The sequence below is a fragment of the Salvelinus namaycush genome, chromosome 16 (genome assembly GCF_016432855.1).
Source record: "Salvelinus namaycush isolate Seneca chromosome 16, SaNama_1.0, whole genome shotgun sequence".
Classification (NCBI taxonomy): domain Eukaryota; kingdom Metazoa; phylum Chordata; class Actinopteri; order Salmoniformes; family Salmonidae; genus Salvelinus; species Salvelinus namaycush.
This window is the reverse complement of record NC_052322.1, coordinates 34400827-34418156: the sequence shown is the minus strand read 5'-3', so window position 1 is coordinate 34418156 and position 17330 is coordinate 34400827. Positions and strand designations below refer to the sequence as shown.

General features: G+C 44.1%; 1 protein-coding gene and 1 long non-coding RNA gene across 4 annotated transcripts in view; one reads left to right on the top strand and one right to left on the bottom strand.

Moving 5' to 3' along the window:
- Nucleotides 1–13066, bottom strand: part of ift122 (intraflagellar transport 122 homolog (Chlamydomonas)) — a 35271-nt gene extending 22205 nt beyond the window's left edge. For 2 of the 3 annotated variants that reach the window (XM_039011093.1, XM_039011094.1), the window contains exons 1-17: nucleotides 12917–13066; nucleotides 12484–12550; nucleotides 12293–12377; nucleotides 12121–12199; nucleotides 11882–11958; nucleotides 11698–11764; nucleotides 11465–11611; nucleotides 10598–10673; nucleotides 9056–9247; nucleotides 8418–8556; nucleotides 7747–7949; nucleotides 4866–5003; nucleotides 4551–4715; nucleotides 4162–4359; nucleotides 3909–4049; nucleotides 3598–3651; nucleotides 847–1008 (exon numbers count right to left, since the gene is read on the bottom strand). In XM_039011093.1, coding sequence (XP_038867021.1) covers nucleotides 847–1008; nucleotides 3598–3651; nucleotides 3909–4049; nucleotides 4162–4359; nucleotides 4551–4715; nucleotides 4866–5003; nucleotides 7747–7949; nucleotides 8418–8556; nucleotides 9056–9247; nucleotides 10598–10673; nucleotides 11465–11611; nucleotides 11698–11764; nucleotides 11882–11958; nucleotides 12121–12199; nucleotides 12293–12377; nucleotides 12484–12550; nucleotides 12917–12975 — 2049 coding nt within the window. In that variant the 5' untranslated portion in view covers nucleotides 12976–13066. Of the gene's footprint in view, nucleotides 1–846; nucleotides 1009–3597; nucleotides 3652–3908; nucleotides 4050–4161; nucleotides 4360–4550; nucleotides 4716–4865; nucleotides 5004–7746; nucleotides 7950–8417; nucleotides 8557–9055; nucleotides 9248–10597; nucleotides 10674–10929; nucleotides 11200–11464; nucleotides 11612–11697; nucleotides 11765–11881; nucleotides 11959–12120; nucleotides 12200–12292; nucleotides 12378–12483; nucleotides 12551–12916 lie in introns of all 3 variants that reach the window. The other variant, XM_039011092.1, reaches the window with a different exon arrangement.
- A 98-nt stretch (nucleotides 13067–13164) lies between these two features.
- On the top strand, nucleotides 13165–16068 carry LOC120060772. The gene is made up of 3 exons (XR_005478265.1): nucleotides 13165–14006; nucleotides 14186–15541; nucleotides 15666–16068. It is a non-coding gene; the product is annotated as an uncharacterized LOC120060772 (long non-coding RNA).
- The last annotated feature ends 1262 nt before the right edge of the window (nucleotides 16069–17330 follow it).

Below are 17330 nucleotides of genomic sequence, written 5' to 3'. Positions count from 1 at the left end.
GTGTGTGTGTGTGTGTGTGTGTGTGTGTGTGTGTGTGTGTGAGTGAGTGAGTGAGTGAGTGAGTGAGTGAGTGAGTGAGTGAGTGAGTGAGTGAGTGAAATAGAATACACACCCACAGCCACCAAGCTTAGATTATTTATTTATTTTATTTTTGGGGGGGTTGGAGGTTGGGTCCCCCAGATAGCATAAGAACACATCATAAGCCATGAAATGTATTTATAGAATTACAGGAAATTAGCTTTAAAACTGCAAAAAAAAACTCAGCTTAAGGAAAAATGTATAGAATAGCAGGAAATTACTTCTAAAATAGCAATAATTTTTCTGAGCCTCATGGTAAAATATTATGATATTAGCAATAAACCTGCAAATCTTTCTCTATGCCCCATGGCAAAAAAAAAAATCCTTAAAAATATGTATTTATTTACTTAAAAAATGTAAATGGTGTGCGAGAGTGTATTGACGGGATGATATATAGCGAGACATCTAGTGATGTATGGGAAGATGAAAGATGTGGAGGAGGTCTGCCAATGTACAGGTCCTCTATTTGGCATAAGTACACGGTGAGTGAAAACACATGCTGGGATCACCTCTACATGCTCCCGTAGTTTGAACGTCTGTGTGTGTGTGTGTGCGTAGTTTGAACGTGTGTGTGTGCGCGTGTGTGTGCACAGGTCTCACATGTTTGAACATATTGTATGTAGAGCCTGTGTGCAACGTGCATTAGTGTGTGGGTGTACAGTATAGGCACTTTAAAAACATTAATCGAAAGTCTGTGAATGTCCAATGTCTAACACTCACCTTTAGCCATACTTGAGGTTATGCGAGTGTGTGAGTACTCGTACTCACCTTAGCGTACTCAAACATGCGCAGGTCCGTGTACATGCTGAGAGCTCTGGAGTCCAAGCCAGTCCTCTTGTAGAGCCTGGCAGCCTCGTGGAATTTCCCCTGGTAGGCATAGACATCCGCAAGGAACAGCTCAGTGTCGCTCTCACCTCTCTTCTTCCTCTCCTGCAAATCCATCAGCATGGACACAGAGAAAGACATGAGCTAACAAAGTGAAGTCAGTTTCACCCTAGTCTGATACTCCACTATCAGTCCATAGTTTCACGTACACCGAGTTTACAAAACATTAAGAACACCTTCCTAATATTGAGTTGCTGGCCCATGTTGACTCCAATGCTTACCACAGTTGTGTCAAGTCGGCTGGATGTCCTTTGGGTGGTGGACCATTCTTGACACGGGAAACTGTTGAGCATGAAAAACCCAGCAGCGCTGCAGTTCTTAACACAAACCGGTGCGCCTGGAACCTACTACCATACCCCGTTCAAAGGCACTTAAATATTTTGTCTTGCCCATTCACCCTCTGAATGGCACACAAACACAATCCATTGTCTCAATTGTCTCAAGGCTTAAAAATCCTTAATCTACTGACTGAAATGGATTTAAGATCAATAAGGGATCATAGCTTTCCCCTGGATTCACCTGGTCTGTCTATGTCATGGAAAGAGCAGGTGTTCTTAATGTTTTGTACACTCAGTGTATTTCATACAGTATGCACACAGACACAAAGCCTGTTTCGTGGAATTCAATGATCCACTGTTTCCATGTCTACACTCAACACACAAAAAGAACATTACAATCAAAGATTGAAAGTCCAATGCAGCCTTTTTTAACTCAATATTAACTCATTGCTAGGTGACAATTAAGAACCTTACTGTGACTGTTTTCAATCAAAATAGCTTCTTAGCAAAGAGCAATTTCTCAAGCAAGAATTTTGCTAGGACTGTCTGGGAGTGGTCTGAGTGGGGAGGAGAAAACTGAAAACTAGCTGTTATTGGCCGAGAGGTGTGGAACTCTCTTTTTTATTGGTCTATTAACTAATTTACCGCTTGTGATGTCACCAGACAGGCCTAAACTCCATCCCACCAAAACAGGCTGAAATTACAGGTGGTCTTTTCAAACAGATCTTACACTAAAAGGGCATTATCATATTTTTCACAATTTCACAGTATTATTCCAAACTTATAGTGTGGAAATATATAAAACACAGGAAATTCAGTTTTAGACTCAACTGGGCCTTTAAATCAGGGCAACGCATGCAATCCCAACAATTCCTTTCCTCTGTCTCGCCTTGATGCAGTGGCGTGTATTCATGGGTGCCAAAAAATGTACTAAGAAAAAAATCTTTAAATAATTTATTTTTCGTCTCTCTGTGTTTTCATAATTTTCCTTAAATTCACAAGAGGTTGAATATACTGTATCTCTCCAGAGAAAGCATCCGAACGAGCGAAACAGCGCTCCTCTTTCTCCGTATGTGTAGGCCAGCTATCTGGTCATAAAGAGTATGACATTGTTGCAGCCCGTAGCATTGAATACAAGGGAAGCCAGCGACCATTTGGCCTCCCTTGATAAAAAAGTAGAAAATAGCCAATCACTGAGTGAGCTCAACTGTGAATGGTCCTGGCACACCAAAGAAAAGAGAAGCCAGTTTGGATTTGGCTTCACTCCTATCACAGAGAAATACATCATCGATAGAAACAACTTGAATTGTTGAATCTCGTTATGTCGTTGTCCTCCGGTGACTAGCTAGCTAAAATTGTCCCTTTCCTAAATTAGCCATGGATGGAGACAGGGATTTGGACATGTGGTTTTAGTTAATTCCCCATACTGGCCAATGATTATAATGGGGATTCTGATCCAACCATAAACTGCATTGTGCCCCTGGCCTGAGAGGATGGATGTTCAATACGTAACTAGATGTAGAAGGCTAATGTTAACTAGCTAACGTTGTCCATGAAAGGAAGTTAGGCTAGCCAGCAAGCATTTTAGCCAGGTAAATAAAAATTATATAAAAGTGTGTACTGTATGACAGTACATAGACTGTTTCGTCAACATGAAAGAGAGGAGGATGGCATTCATTGGCATTTCTCTGCAAGTAGGGTGAGTCATGTTTTTGAACTTGCACGAATGCACACACACACATATCAGAGCCATGGAGAGCCACACCATAAATAGTTGTTGGTATCTTTTAATTGTCACTGTATTAGACTAAGCATAGGTGATTAGATGATGTTGACTTGTAGTAACTATCCACGGTTCTAAATCAAAGGTTTGTTTAGTAGTCCGAAAATGTCAGAAACAGGTACTTTCTTGACAATGCTGTAGGCCATGTAACTATTGGTTACATGCAATATGCTTTGTGGACTTCACCGGACAGAGGTTGCTCTCTGGTTTTGTGATGAAATAAAGGTGTGATTGAATTTATTTTGCCACTGTCTTCTTATTGACTCGGCCTTAGGTCTATATACCACGGTCGCAAGCATATGAACTAACAGGTTATAGAGCAAACCACGCAATAATCACAACAGATATGTTGTAATATGGCATTTGTTTCTGGCTTCGCTTTTTACCCATGCACCGCTACTGCTTTGATGATGTCATGGGCAGCTCTGGTCAGCCAGTAAATCCATCCTGATTAAAGCTATGTGGTCTGTTCTGTTTTCTACAGTCACAAACTCTGATCTTGGATTTATACAATTCAGACTAATCCATTATTCATTATTCATGTGAGGGGAGTGTGTCTGTGCCATATTGTACCTCAATGCTGTTGATGAGCTCCAGGTAGCGCAGGTCTCGTACTCTGATGAATGCCTGAGAGAGGGAGAGACACACGGGTAAACAGAATGAGTGGAACTCTTACAGTATCCAGAGAATCCACTCAGACCACATCCTTCAGCTATTCTATCACACTAGTCAAACGAGGATGAGAGAGGTTCAACATACCAATAGCTTCAGGCTGCACCATCTAGTGATGGACACTAGCATTGCAGTGGTTCCTGGTTGAAAAGTGTGTGTGTGTGTGTGTGTGTGTGTGTGTGTGTGTGTGTGTGTGTGTGTGTGTGTCTGACCTTCTTAGCGGTGTCAAAGTCGAGCCCCTCCAGTGCTTCCGTGGCCAGATCCCTCCAGTCACTGTCAGTCACACCCAGGCAGGCGATCTGATAGGCCTCCTTGAACATCCTCCTCTCCAGATACTGGTACATGGGAGCCGACTAGGGAGAAGGGAAAGGAAGGGGAAACCAGTCAATTCAACATATAATTAGAAACACAACTAAACAGCGGATAATAAAGCTCAGTTCTTCAAGTATTATTCTTTCAGCCCACCTGAGGCACCTCCACGGCGGACATGGAGTACACGTGCAGGCAGAAGATCTTGGAGCCGTTGTAGCCCACCACGAAGCCCTGCAGCTTCTGCTGATGCACTGGGAAGTTACTGGCCTTGATGTTGAGGTAGCCGCTGCCTGAGAAACACAGCATGTCCTCACACTGGGTGTTCCAGGCTACGCTGTTAGCATTGGGCTCCTGGGAAGTAGGGAAGGAAGATCACCGAGAGAGGGAAGTCAGAGGAAACGGAGGCGAAGGAAAGAAGGAGTGGGACAACAAGGGAGATGGGTGTTACACTTTACCCCCACAAACATAACCTGTGAACCCTAATTTTAAAATGAAGCCACCTCGACCTTGGCCTTAATAACTCTTGACCCCTAACCTCTGACCTGGAAGAGCAGCTCCTTGGTGTGGATGTCGTAAACCAGGCAGGTGTTGTGTTCGTCCACCACGGCCAGCTTGCTGCGGGATGTACTCATGTCCAGACAACGCACAGACGTAGACTGCTTCAGCAGAGTGATGGCAAATGGGTTGTCAACAAAGATCTTTAGGATCTGAAGAGAACATTTATACCAGTTGAGCCACAAGATTTGATTGAATTGAAGCACAGGAAATAGCATCTCAATAAGACTAACCTGGATAAATACAAGTAAGTTAGCTAAGAGTTTGTGTGTACTGTATGTCTGTCTGTCAGTCATACTCACAGCTCCATTCTTCAGCCCCACCAGTAGGCCCTCTCTGCCCGGTGGGCCACCAATCACTTTGATGTAGCGAATCAGAGACTCCATAAGCCACTCCTTCTCCTTGATACTGGTGAAGGACAGACACTGCAGCCTCTTCTCCTGAAGGGGAGGGTCAGAGAGGAGACAGTGACAATTTGCCTGACGACTCACTACATACTGTACTTCATTCTGAGATTCTGAGATACTTCATTCTGCCATCATTGAAGTAATTTGTGGTGATGTCAATATGAGGGGTGTTGTACAAAACAAAGTCATCAGCGATTGGATAATTTCTAACCAATCAGAGTATCAAAGGCATTTACGAATTTTCAAAACCCTGCTTTACCCATATGTGTTCTGGATCTGGCCCAACCCATCGGTTTCTGGGACTAATCAGAATGTCTAGAATGTGTTTGCGTTCTAGAAATCATTGGGGAGGTACTCAGATCCAGACTCATTGCGGAGAAGCAACTAACGTCCGTGGGCGTGGCGTATCTTTAGGCCGGAGCAAGGAGTTTAGGTAGCCAGACAAAGTAAAAATACCACCATGTTAAAACACCAGAACATCAAACACAGGCATATCTATTTAGTATATTTTATGCATTATCTGGCCACTACTGTAATTCATTCATCACCATTTTGTCTACTTTTAATAGTTTACACTTGCTCTTAATATATCCTTCTAATCTTACTATCCATATTTTTCATTCTCATCCAATGCTCTGTGAAGATAAAGTCTGATTTGATTTGACACAGACAACCACAGCCCGGTCAGAGGTTAGACAGTCTTAACAGAGAAACCATCAGCCTCAGTTGGTGAAGCTGTAGCAGGGCTATTAGAGACAGATCTAAAGCGCTTCTGTCACACACACAGATTTAGGGGAAAATAATACACCGAATTAACTCCGGACTGCTCCCCCTCCTCCTCTCTGTCAAACCACAGAGACACAAACCAGAGACGAAACCACCAGAGACATCCAGCCAGGTTCCACAGTGCTGTGGTGGTAACCTCTCACTCCTCCCTGTCCCATTTAGGCTGTCTGATGGCTGAGGAAAAGAGACTAAGTGACAGAGTCCCTATTTTTTTTTATTTCACCTTTATTTAACCAGGTAGGCCAGTTGGGAACAAGTTCTCATATACAACTGCGACCTGGCCAAGATAAAGCAAAGCATTGCGACATAAACAAGACAGAGTTACACATTAAATAAACAAATGTACAGTCTATAACACAATAGAAAAGTCTATATATATAGTGTGTGCAAATTAAGTAAGATTAGGGAGGTAAGGCAATAAATAGTCCATATTGGCAAAATAATTAACATTTAGCAGTTAAAACTGGACTGAAAGATGTGCAGAAGATGAATGCGCAAGTAGAGATACTGGTGTGCAAAGGAGCAAAAAAATAAATAATAATAATATGGGGAAGGGTAGTTGGGTGGGCTATTTACAGATGGGTTACGTACAGGTGCAATGATCTGTAAGCTGCTCTGACAGCTGATGCTTAAAGTTAGTGAGGGAGATATGAGTCTCCAGCTCCAGTGATTTTTGCAATTCGTTCCAGTCATTGGCAGCAGAGAACTAGAAGGAAAGGCGGCCAAAGGAGGAATTGGCTTTGGGGATGACCAGTGAAATATACCTGCTGGAGCCCGTGCTACAGTTGGGTGCTGCTATGGTGACCAGTGAGCTGAGATAAGGTGGAGCTTAACCTAGCAAAGACTTATAGATGACCTGGAGCCAGTGGGTTTGGCGACAAATATGAAGTGAGGGCCAGCCAACGAGAGCGTACAGGTCACAGTGGTGGGGAGTATATGGGGCTTTGGTGACAAAACGGATGACACTGTGATAGACTGCATTGAATTTGCTGAGTAGAGTGTTGGAGGCTATTTTGTAAATGACATCGCCAAAGTCAAGGATCAATAGGATAGTCAGTTTTACGAGGGTATGTTTGGCAGCATGAGAGAAGGATGCAGTGTTGCGAAATAGGAAGCCTACGCCCTTAAGCTGGCATAGGCAACTAGATTCAGCCGCGGGACGATTTTTATCAGAGTGGATGGTCGGGGGCCGGGAAATAATTATAATAATTTGTACACTGGAAATTGACCACAACTAAGCCCATACAGAGGTTGTATTGGATTACATTGAGACATGATCACATGTCTCTTTTTTTATTCGTGGAAATACTTGGGAACAGATTTCCATGGTAATTGTACAGTCTTTTTTAACAACAAAAATAAAATCCCCCACCAAAAAGAATGAAAAAAAAGATTTGATATTTATTTTTTTACCAAAAACTTTGGGGGTCCCAATAAAAAAAACACTTGGGGGCTGGTTTTTGCCCACGGGCCGCCTGATGCCACCCCTGCCCTAAAGGAGCACAGATACAGCTGGAGCCTATAAGAAGGATAGGAAGAAACATCTGGATGACCACTGGCTCTAACCATCCATCTCTGGCCTCTCTCTCTAGGGTGTTTTGGAATAGCGACGCAGCGCTAACCGCTAATTCACTGGGTTTCAATTATGATAACAGCATGCTAATGTCTCTCGGCAGGGTCTTTCGCAATCTGTCACCGATGCATTAGTATAATTTACATGAGACGATGTCTCTGCAGGCCAGTGTTATTGAGTCAGGCCAAATAGTTTGTGTTGGTATGGCACTTTAGGGAGATGCTTATAACGGAGTGTTTGAGAAAAGCCTCAAGCCAAAAGCAAATCCCGGGACAACAGTTTTTAATCAAAGTATTTAGTCTAAATACAGACATTAATGTGAGCAAATAATATGACACAACTACCACTATAGTGTAGATGTGTGTCTGGGGGAAGTAGGTGATAGGGTATGATTTTGGGATTGGGTATAAGTCTCACCTGACACAGGATGATGTGCTGGGAGCAGACCACGAGCAGGTTGCACTCAAACTTTCTGCAGATCTTCTCCTTGATGCGGTAGTGCATGTCCGAGGAGTCGTCAGAGTACAGCTCGTAGATGAGGATCTTCTCAGGCAGCTGGATGGCCAGGCGGTTCCTGTAGATAGCTATCTTCTTCACAAGCTCTCTGCACTTGATCCTCACTGGGCATGAAGAAAGCACAAAAGTAGGAGGCATAGTTAGAACAGGGCATATAATCCCAGTCCCCAATAGTCCTGAATAGACCAGATGGTGTGACTCTACATAGCCTTCCAATGGACCACCGTATTGCTTACACCCATCCAGTTCCATCAGATCTGCTAGCACTGAAGAGGTAAAAGGTCACGCAAGGTGCTACAGATTTGAATTTGAATAAAACAGGCCTTTTCTGAATTCTAATAAGAGAAGTACAACACTGTGTACTGTCTAAATCAGAGCTATCCAACCTTGTTCCTGGAGTGCTACTTTCCTTTAAGTTTTCACTCCAACACTAATCTAGCGCAACCTGATTTGAATAATTAGCTGGTTGATAAGCACAATCAGGTTAGTTACAACTGGGGTTGAAGCGACAACCTACAGGAGGGTAGCTCTCCAGGAACAGGGTTGGGGAGCCCTAGTCTAAATGAATCCACCTTTCTGTTCAGTGATGAGGTGCTGGACGATGACATCAGTCATGCTGTCTCTGTAGGCATAGCGGTCCTTGTACAGGCCGTGCACCGTGCTGAAGATGAGCTGGAAGAAGGCTATGGTCCCATCCTGGCAGCCCAACACCTAAACAGAGGAGAGGAAATGAGAGTTCAATGTAGCAGTGGTTCCCATTAACACTTCCATGAAAAGACAGAGAGACAGGGTGTTCCTTCTTTTTGTTAAAGCCCTGTCTGAGACAATGTGGAGATGTCAGCAAGGTACCTTATGCCCTCCCATATGAGTTGTTAGTGTTAATATAATCCAAAAGAAAGATATAGTGATATTACTTCCATGTTCTCTATGGGTGATCACAGATGCTTTTTCCACAAGTTAAAAATAACTCATCTCTAAATGTGTCCCAAAGTGATATGAGGTTGCATCAACATTTCATCTGACAGATGACATCTGTAGCGTTGTCAGTAGCATTTTATCATTTCAGCTCTGCGTTCTTCACAACATGTCTCAGCATCATATCAGCACTATTTTAAATTATAGCATTCCAATACAGTTCACTTTAGACACACGCACGTACACTCTCACACATTTACTCAAATGTACACACACGTGACTAAAAGAGACACACCACATAGTTGGAGTCAGGTTTGACTCTACAGGTCCACACCCAGGAGCTCTGCTCCCCGATGGTGCCGAGCCGCACCCCATCTTTGGTGTAGAGGGAGGCCTGCTTGTCCGAGCCACCCATCACAATGTATTCCCCCTTGGAGAAGTAGCTGACACAGCAGGGGTCATAGGTCAGAGTTCTGTCCTTCCCAATCTGAGAGAGAGGAACAGATATTGAAATAACAAAGTCTACTTCATATTTATTGACCTTTATCTGGGCTATGATTGTCTAGGCCAAGGATTTCCCCTGACTTGGGGAATGGACTATTTTTTACCAGAGCCACAGGGTAGTGCACTATATCGGGAAAGCCTACAGTCCATCCCCTTAAGCGCCTGACCAAAGAGATGGAAAAACACATACACACTTTCTTGCTTCTAAATAGGCTCTATTGTGCTGGCACTTGAAGTCCATTTGCGCAACGTCATATCAGTTCCCCGACTCTGTGCATCTGTTTCTCCTCACCCTGAAAAAGAACCGCCTGACAGTCCATTCTTTTACCCTGAAATAAAACCCTTTTGGACAACCTCCCTTTTTTCATTACAGACTACTCATAGCACGGTAATCAAAACAGCATGTTCACTTACACTGATAAACAGCCCAGTGACAACACATGAGACTAAGGTTCCATGGCAGGGTAATGAAACAGTGCATATTTGTCTGTAATTACAATATTACCCAGGGGGATATGGGGGAGGAGGAGTAGTGACGGAATCATTATTAATCGCCGAACAGGATCATTTCCAGTGCAGTGTTACGGTTTCAATAGTCCCTGACAGGCTAATTGCAACAGAAAATACAGGGCTTAAAGGTCTCAGACAGTGGCCTCCTTAAGTGGTTTATGTGTTATCGTGGATGAGTGATAGCACCGAGGCCATTGGGGTTTCGTTGACCAATCACCGGTGTCCATCTGGGAGCACAACCTAAACCCGTGGTCATAACCTAGGCCTCTTGATTTGTAACCAATTCAGTGGTTAGAGTGTCCGTCCTGAGATTGGAAGGTTGAGAGTTCGATCCCCGGGCCGAGTCATATCAAAGACTGTAAAAATGGGACCTAATCCATCCTTGCTTGGCACTCAGCATGAGATAGATTGGGGGTTGCGATATACTAGCGTCCTGTCCAGGGGGTGTACTTGGCTCATGCTCCTGCTTCCATAAGCAGTTTCGGCTCATACAAGTCAAGACTAATGAAGCGCTACTTACTTGATCTGTATGTAACAACTATGTGTCCTACACACCGATGTGCTACACAGTAGTTTCTATTAAGCAAAGTTGCTCTTTTCAATATCTTTCACCATTGCATTTTTAGTATATTTTATGTTTTATTTTATGTTAGACATGTAGCCTATTTATTCATTTGCTGTGGAAACAAACCCAAAATGTTTATCTAACATGTTCCCACTATCCAGATGGGCCGGAAGAAGGCAAAAACATTTATTAAATTCCAGACGCCTGAAGTAAATGTTGGGGAGATGGTTCACGGACATGCTTTTTGCAGACACACACCTGTTTTCCACTGAGCTGATAGAAGGACAGCTTCTGCCCCCAGTCTGCCACAGCCAGGATGTCATTGTGCTCATCCCTAAGAGAGACACTCCAACATGAGTTCATATTTTCCACTTTAACATTCTGACAATTAAACTGGATTTAGAAAGATCTCAAAACTTATTCACCTAAAAGGTACATTAAACCCTACATCTCACTGGTATGGTAAAAGTAAGTGTCCTATATCATTGTGTTGCCTCCAAACATATAAATCTAGACCTAACCAAAGTATTTCCCTGAGTTTTGATGTTACCTTTCTCAATTTCCCTGTCCTCCCTCTCTGCCTTCCCTACCTGAGCTGGCTGAAGTGGTCTGGATCAGAGAACACTCCCTGCAGCATGGGCTCCCCCTCCTCTCCTTCAGACCTGTCCGTCTCTGCTCCTCTTCCTATCTGCCTCTCTCTCTCCAGCTGCCTGCCTAGCCCCAGGACCTCTACCCTGCCACTGCAGCTCTGGCTGTAGGCGGTGTCAATGAGCAGGCACAGGGGCTCTGGCATGCTGCTGTCCACATCCACCGCCTCGTTGTCCTCTCCCTCACAGAAGGGCATCCACTTCCACCAGTCCCTGTCAGAGCCTGCCTGGTCAAACACTGACACTTGCTGGCTGTCTACAGGCCATACACTGTCATTCTCTGATTTTCACTACCATGCTTGTTTCACATTGTGAACAGGCAGCTTAAAAAGACTCAATACAGAGAAATATCACTCAGAAAAAAAAGTATTATTGTTGATTTCAATAGCAGTAAACCTTTACTCTCCAAGACATAGCACACGCAGGTTTTAAAATGTTTTACACAGCAAAAAACCCACACGAGAGGAGAGTGACTCACTTGGAGGGGTTCCATGCGATGGACCAGATAGGAGAGGAGGATCCTCCTGGTCGCTCTATTTTCACCTTCTCCTCTCCGTTCTTATTCCTGATGCTCACCACCCCGTTCATCATTCCCAGGGCCAGGTACTGACCGTCATTGGTCCACCTGCGGTCAAAAGGATTATGACAATACTGACCATAAGAGAGGCTATCCAAACAAAAAGGAGATAGCAGCAATTTCTCTATACTCACCCACAACATGTTATCTTGCTGTTGACTTTGTGCTTGGATACAGATTTCTGTTCTGGGGACCACAGACCTAGAGAGAGAAACAAATTATACAGATGCTGCTCTTATGACTGGATGTGTTCAACACCCCTTTAACCCCTTCCCTGTAGAGGTGTAGAGGACAGGACAATCCCAGTGTACCACTCACCAAAGTCCCCAGAGGAGCAGGAGGCCAGCTGGTGGCTGACTGGGTTGTAGGCAACACACTGGATGGAGTCATTATGTCTGAGGAGCAACAGACAAATAAAATATGCATAGAGAGTGAGCCAGGAGTGACCTCAACAGAACATAATGCTACTGATAATGTTGTAATGTGTGTAATAATCATAGAGATCCTATTAAACTATTCTAATTCCTAATTATATGGTAATAATCATGATCACTCACGTATATTTCAAAATACCCTCCAGTTTAGATGTCCAGATGATGATGCTTTTGTCAGCAGAACCTGAGGCAAACCGTTTCCCTACAGAGAAGCACAATGTGAGACCCAACAGACTCGTGTTTGTTTATTGGGAACATCCAGATTGGTGTGTTAAGAGTATACTGTACTAAGTACCATCTTTGGCGTAGGCGACACAGTACACGGTGTCCTTGTGTCCTTTCAGAGGCTGAATGAGAGTTCCATCTGATGTGTCATACACCTGGAAAGACAATATGCAATACTTATTGTATCCAATTCCACTCTCCTCAACTTAGCTATGACTCGAAAACCAATGGCATCATCATCATCATCATCCCCAAACTCACCAAAACACGATTCCCAGCTGCCACAATAAGCTGGCTGCCATCTGGTTTGAAGGCAAGGTCGTAGATACTAGGGAGAGAATGTACTGCAATCACAATATGCTGAAAACCTGTTTCAATTATGCTATTATGCCAAAAGTAGCTGCTCTGCTAGCTAGCATTAATGTTCTAGCTGTGCTTAGCTACGCAAACAGATTACCTAGCTAACTAGCAACGTTATCACTCGTTAGTAGACAGATCATTTATTTTAAGATTGCATGAAATGGATAGTGAAAATCTTAGTAAACAAAGCTAGCTTGCTACAGTTGGCTAGCTAGCTAGCCAGCCACTGCGGGAGTTTACATAGTAACCGCCGTTGCTATCAACACTCCCAACTGTGCAACATCAGGCCTGTTGATAAAACTGTAAATGCAAATGCAAAGGCTGGATATCTTACCATTGCTCAACTTTGTCGCGATCATGTACTTTGTCAATCCACGTAGGAACTGCCCTCATTTTGCCTTTTTAACAAATTAAACAGATACACGTTAGGTTGTTCAACAGGTTGCTGTCTTTTCGTGGGGCCGAGGATCGTTTACATGGCAGGACCTGCTTGCTTGCTTGTGCGCAGACTCCCTTCTCTCTTTCCTGTCCTCCTTCCTGTGTTCTGCGCATGAGTTAAGCAGAGTCGCTCACAAACTAGTTCACAGAACTTCACACAGCACAACGGCAGATACAATTTATCCAAAGATGTTGATGTCATGTCTCCGAAATGCCTAGCACCCGACAACTTTATTAAACTCGATCATTAAGTAATATGCAACATTTTTCTAGAACAGCACGTGATGATGAGGCATGTAAACAAAACACAGCTGTCAGATCAAGCCTCTGCAAATGCATTACTTAGCTAGCTTGTTAGCTAGTTAGTTAAGTTATCTAGTTAATACTCACCTATTTGCCCAATCCATATGACATGATGGACAGTAAATTTACTGTTCTAATTCATATTTTTGTTTGTGGCAGCTAGGTATAGAGCTTCAACCCCAGATAGATGGAGAAAGCAACATCATGACTGAAGATGAGAGAGGACTGGAGCATGAGGATATCAGCCACATGAAACTCAACAGGGGACAGTCAGCTCCTTCGCAGGCTGTGAGAGGGACAGTCCACTTTTGATAAAAGTTGTGTTTCACCTACTGACAACAACAACACGGTCACAACCAGGTTTAAAAACAATGACCTCAACACAGAGAACACCATCACTGACACACACTAATCCTGGTGGAGACACAGACACTATGGCTGTTCCTGGTTCAGATATGACGGTTAGGAAACCAGTTGGGTCCAATACAGAGATGGCCTGTGAGGCTGATCCAAGTGCAGCCAGGAGTCAGCTGACCAGACAGGAGGATGAGGCATGGCATTTTCACCTTCTCTCCGTTCTGGCATGACTGCCAGCCTTATAGAAAGCCACTGGGCTGGGAGATAGTGGTGAGGCAGAGGGAAAGTGGGAAGACTGCAGGCAAAATGGACATCTATATAACAAGGTTATTCAGATTTTTTTCTCCATCATATGCTCTCATTCTCAAGTCTTGTTGCATGTAAACATCACTGAAGTATGTCTGTATCTTACTGTCAGGGCTAGGGGCTAACTGCATTGCAGAGTGAGATCATAAAGTCGGATCAATAATTCCACATGAGGTAACTGATCTGTCTACCTCTGCAGTCCCCAGGGACAGAGGTTCCGTCCAGAGTGTCTCATCAAGCCTTCCTCCTAAAGATGGCGGAGGGGATCTACAGATAGACAACTTTGACGTCACAACAGCCAGGAGTAGCAGTGCAGCTGTGACCCCACAGCCCAGCCAGGAGAGACAAAGGAATGGTCATCAGGAACACACACGTCACACCTAAGAGGTCACTGATGACAGGCAAAACACATACAGGCAGGACATAGACGGACAGGACACGGAGGAAAATATGGAAGAGGAGGGTTGAATATTACGCTTTCCTCCAAATAACACAAAAATAGCCTCTTTTGCAAAATCCTACAAGCAGAGAACTCAGAGTTAGAGGAAAAGGCACTTTGTCAACTCAGTATACCCCCGACAGACCTCCCTTGGCCAGGTGAATCACAGACAGGCAGCTGGGAGAGATACAGAAACTGGCCACACATCAGACACCAATGAGGACATTAACGAGAGAAACATACAAACCTCTGTGAGAAGGGGTGATGATGATGGTGATGACAATGAGACTGAGAGGCATCTGCAGGCTGTGTCGGCGGAGCCAGTTGATGATGTCGTACTTGAGAAGAGCCCCCAGAGGAGGCCAGGGCTGCTGAGAGAGAAGCTGGTCAGGCTGGCACCGCCCACTGAGCTACAGGACACTCATTGGTCAAGGAGAGTGGCTTCATGTGTCACCTTAAGATGTCCCAGTCCTTAGGGTGCAGTCTGCTTCTGAGAGGGGGAGGCTGAGGGTGAGAGAGTGGGGGAGGGAAAGTGCGTGGTGGATATAGAGGCAGAGGTATATGATGAAGCGCTGCTATCATCTCCCCAGACTACTGGAGGACGCTGTACACCACTAAAAGATCCCCAGAGCAGTATGTATGTGCATTGTGCAATGAGTTATGATGCATAATGTTAATTTACAATGATGCCTAGATAGAGAAAATGTTTTACGTCTTCTTGGACCTGGTTTCAGTGTATTGACCAATAACATGTTCAATGTGTGTAGTGATGCCTTAGGTGCCTGTTGTTCCTGTTCTGCACAGAACTATTAGGAGAGAAACAGAAGACCAGTCCTTCTTTCAGCAGGAAGTAACTGAGAGATGGTCATAATTTAATAAATGGTTGAGCTTAACAGAACTTGCCATTCTTGGAGAGAAATGTCAGTTTAATAAAAAACAATGTTTATTTGTTATCAAAACCCCTTTTTCTTAGATCTGCCGTCAGTCCCGGCACAGGTTTGAGACCCCCAAGAGGAAGTGGACCACTCTTCGCTCCCCCTTCCAGCTGGTGCAGGAGACTCTGTTCCATGACCTCTGGAAGCTCCTGGTGGACACCATCTTCCTCAACAAGACCAGGTTTTCCATTTTTCATTTCAGGATGAAATGCAAATATTTTATGCTAAAAAAAGAATATTGGATGTAAGTGACGGATTTAGATAAGGTTAACTTTGTGTGTATATTTGTGTGTGTGTTTACATAGGTGAAACCTTAGGACCATAAACTGAACAAGTACCATGCCTGGTTGTGGGAGAACCATGGGAGGTTGGGAATCTGAACTATGAGGAACTGCAATGTCACATTTTATCACAACCTGTTTTATTAATGGAAGAATATTCTAGTTATTATTTCATTAGGCTTATAACCTGGCGAACATACCGGTATCTCTCTTGGAAATAATCCAGAGATTAGGCTACTACTGATCCCATCTACTCTCAAGACTCAGTAGTAACAAAGCAACTGTCACTCAACATGATTGTATTACATAAACTGTTTAATCTAGTTTTAAAAGCCTATTGACACATTTCTATTGAATTGGACTTTGATGTTGAGCCTCTGGAAATGCAACTGATAAATCAATCAAATGTATTTATAAAGCCCTTTTTACATCAGCAGATGTCACAAAGTGCTTATACAGAAACCCAGCCTAAAACCCCAAAGAGCAAGCAATGCAGATGTAGAAGCACAGTGGTTAGGAAAAACTCTCTAGAAAGGCAGGAAATTATGAAGAAACCTAGAGAGGAACCAGGCTCAGAGGTGTGGCCAGACCTCTTCTGGCTGCGCCGGTGGAGATTATACTGTAAGTATACATAGCCATTAAGGCTAAATTGTTCTTCAAGATATTCATAGATGACCAACAGGGTCAAATAGTAATTACAGTGGTTATAGAGGGTGCAACAGGTCAGCACCTCAGGAGTAAATGTCAGTTGGCTTTTCATAGCCGAGCATTCAGAGGTCGAGACAGCAGGTGCGGTAGAGAGAGGGAGAGAGATGGAGGAAACAGCAGGTCTGGGATAAGGTAGAAGTTCCGGTGAACAGGTCAGGGTTCAATAGCCGCAGGCAGAACAGCAGATGAGCAGCACGACAAGTTAGCACATCTGGTAAACGGGTCAGGGCTCCATAGCCACAGGCAGAAACTGGATCAGCAGCACAACCAGGTGGACTGCGGACGGGGACAGCCAGGAGTCGTCAATGCCAGGTAGTCCTGAGGCATGGTCCTAGGTCTCAAGTCCTCCGGGAGGAGAGAGAGAGAGAGAGCGAGAGAAAGAGACGTGAGAATTAGAGGGAGCATACTTACATTTTTAAATTTGGAGAAATCAGATTATCTCGAGGGACAATCAAGGTGGAACAACATGGTTGTGGACAGAATTGCAGAATCTCCACATGAGACCTAGATGGAGTCTGAGGACAAAGTGAGGGAAATGATCTCTAAGAAACTGAAGATGGATCACAGGAAGATTGAGTTGGAGCGCGCCCACACGACTGGAAAACCAGGCACCGGCCCAGGTGACATGCCCAGGACGATAGTGGTCAAGTTCCTGAGGTTCAAGGACAAGGTAGCTGTTCTGGAAAGAGCCAAGAACTTGAGAGGAATGTATATCTTGCTTAATGAGAACTATCCTGAAGCTGTGCGCCAGAAGAGGAAAGAACTTATCCCAGCCGTAAAAGCTGCCAGAGCGCGTTGGGACATTGCTTACATCCGCTATGACAGGCTCAGTGTCCACCCTCATTGTCCACCCTCCCTCCCAAAAGTCTGGAAAGGATGAGAAAGCCAAGCCTATGGGTTCGTAGCATCAACCCTGCAGCACACACACAAACACTTAAACATACCAACTGATTAATGGACTGCTGAAAGTATATATTTCTT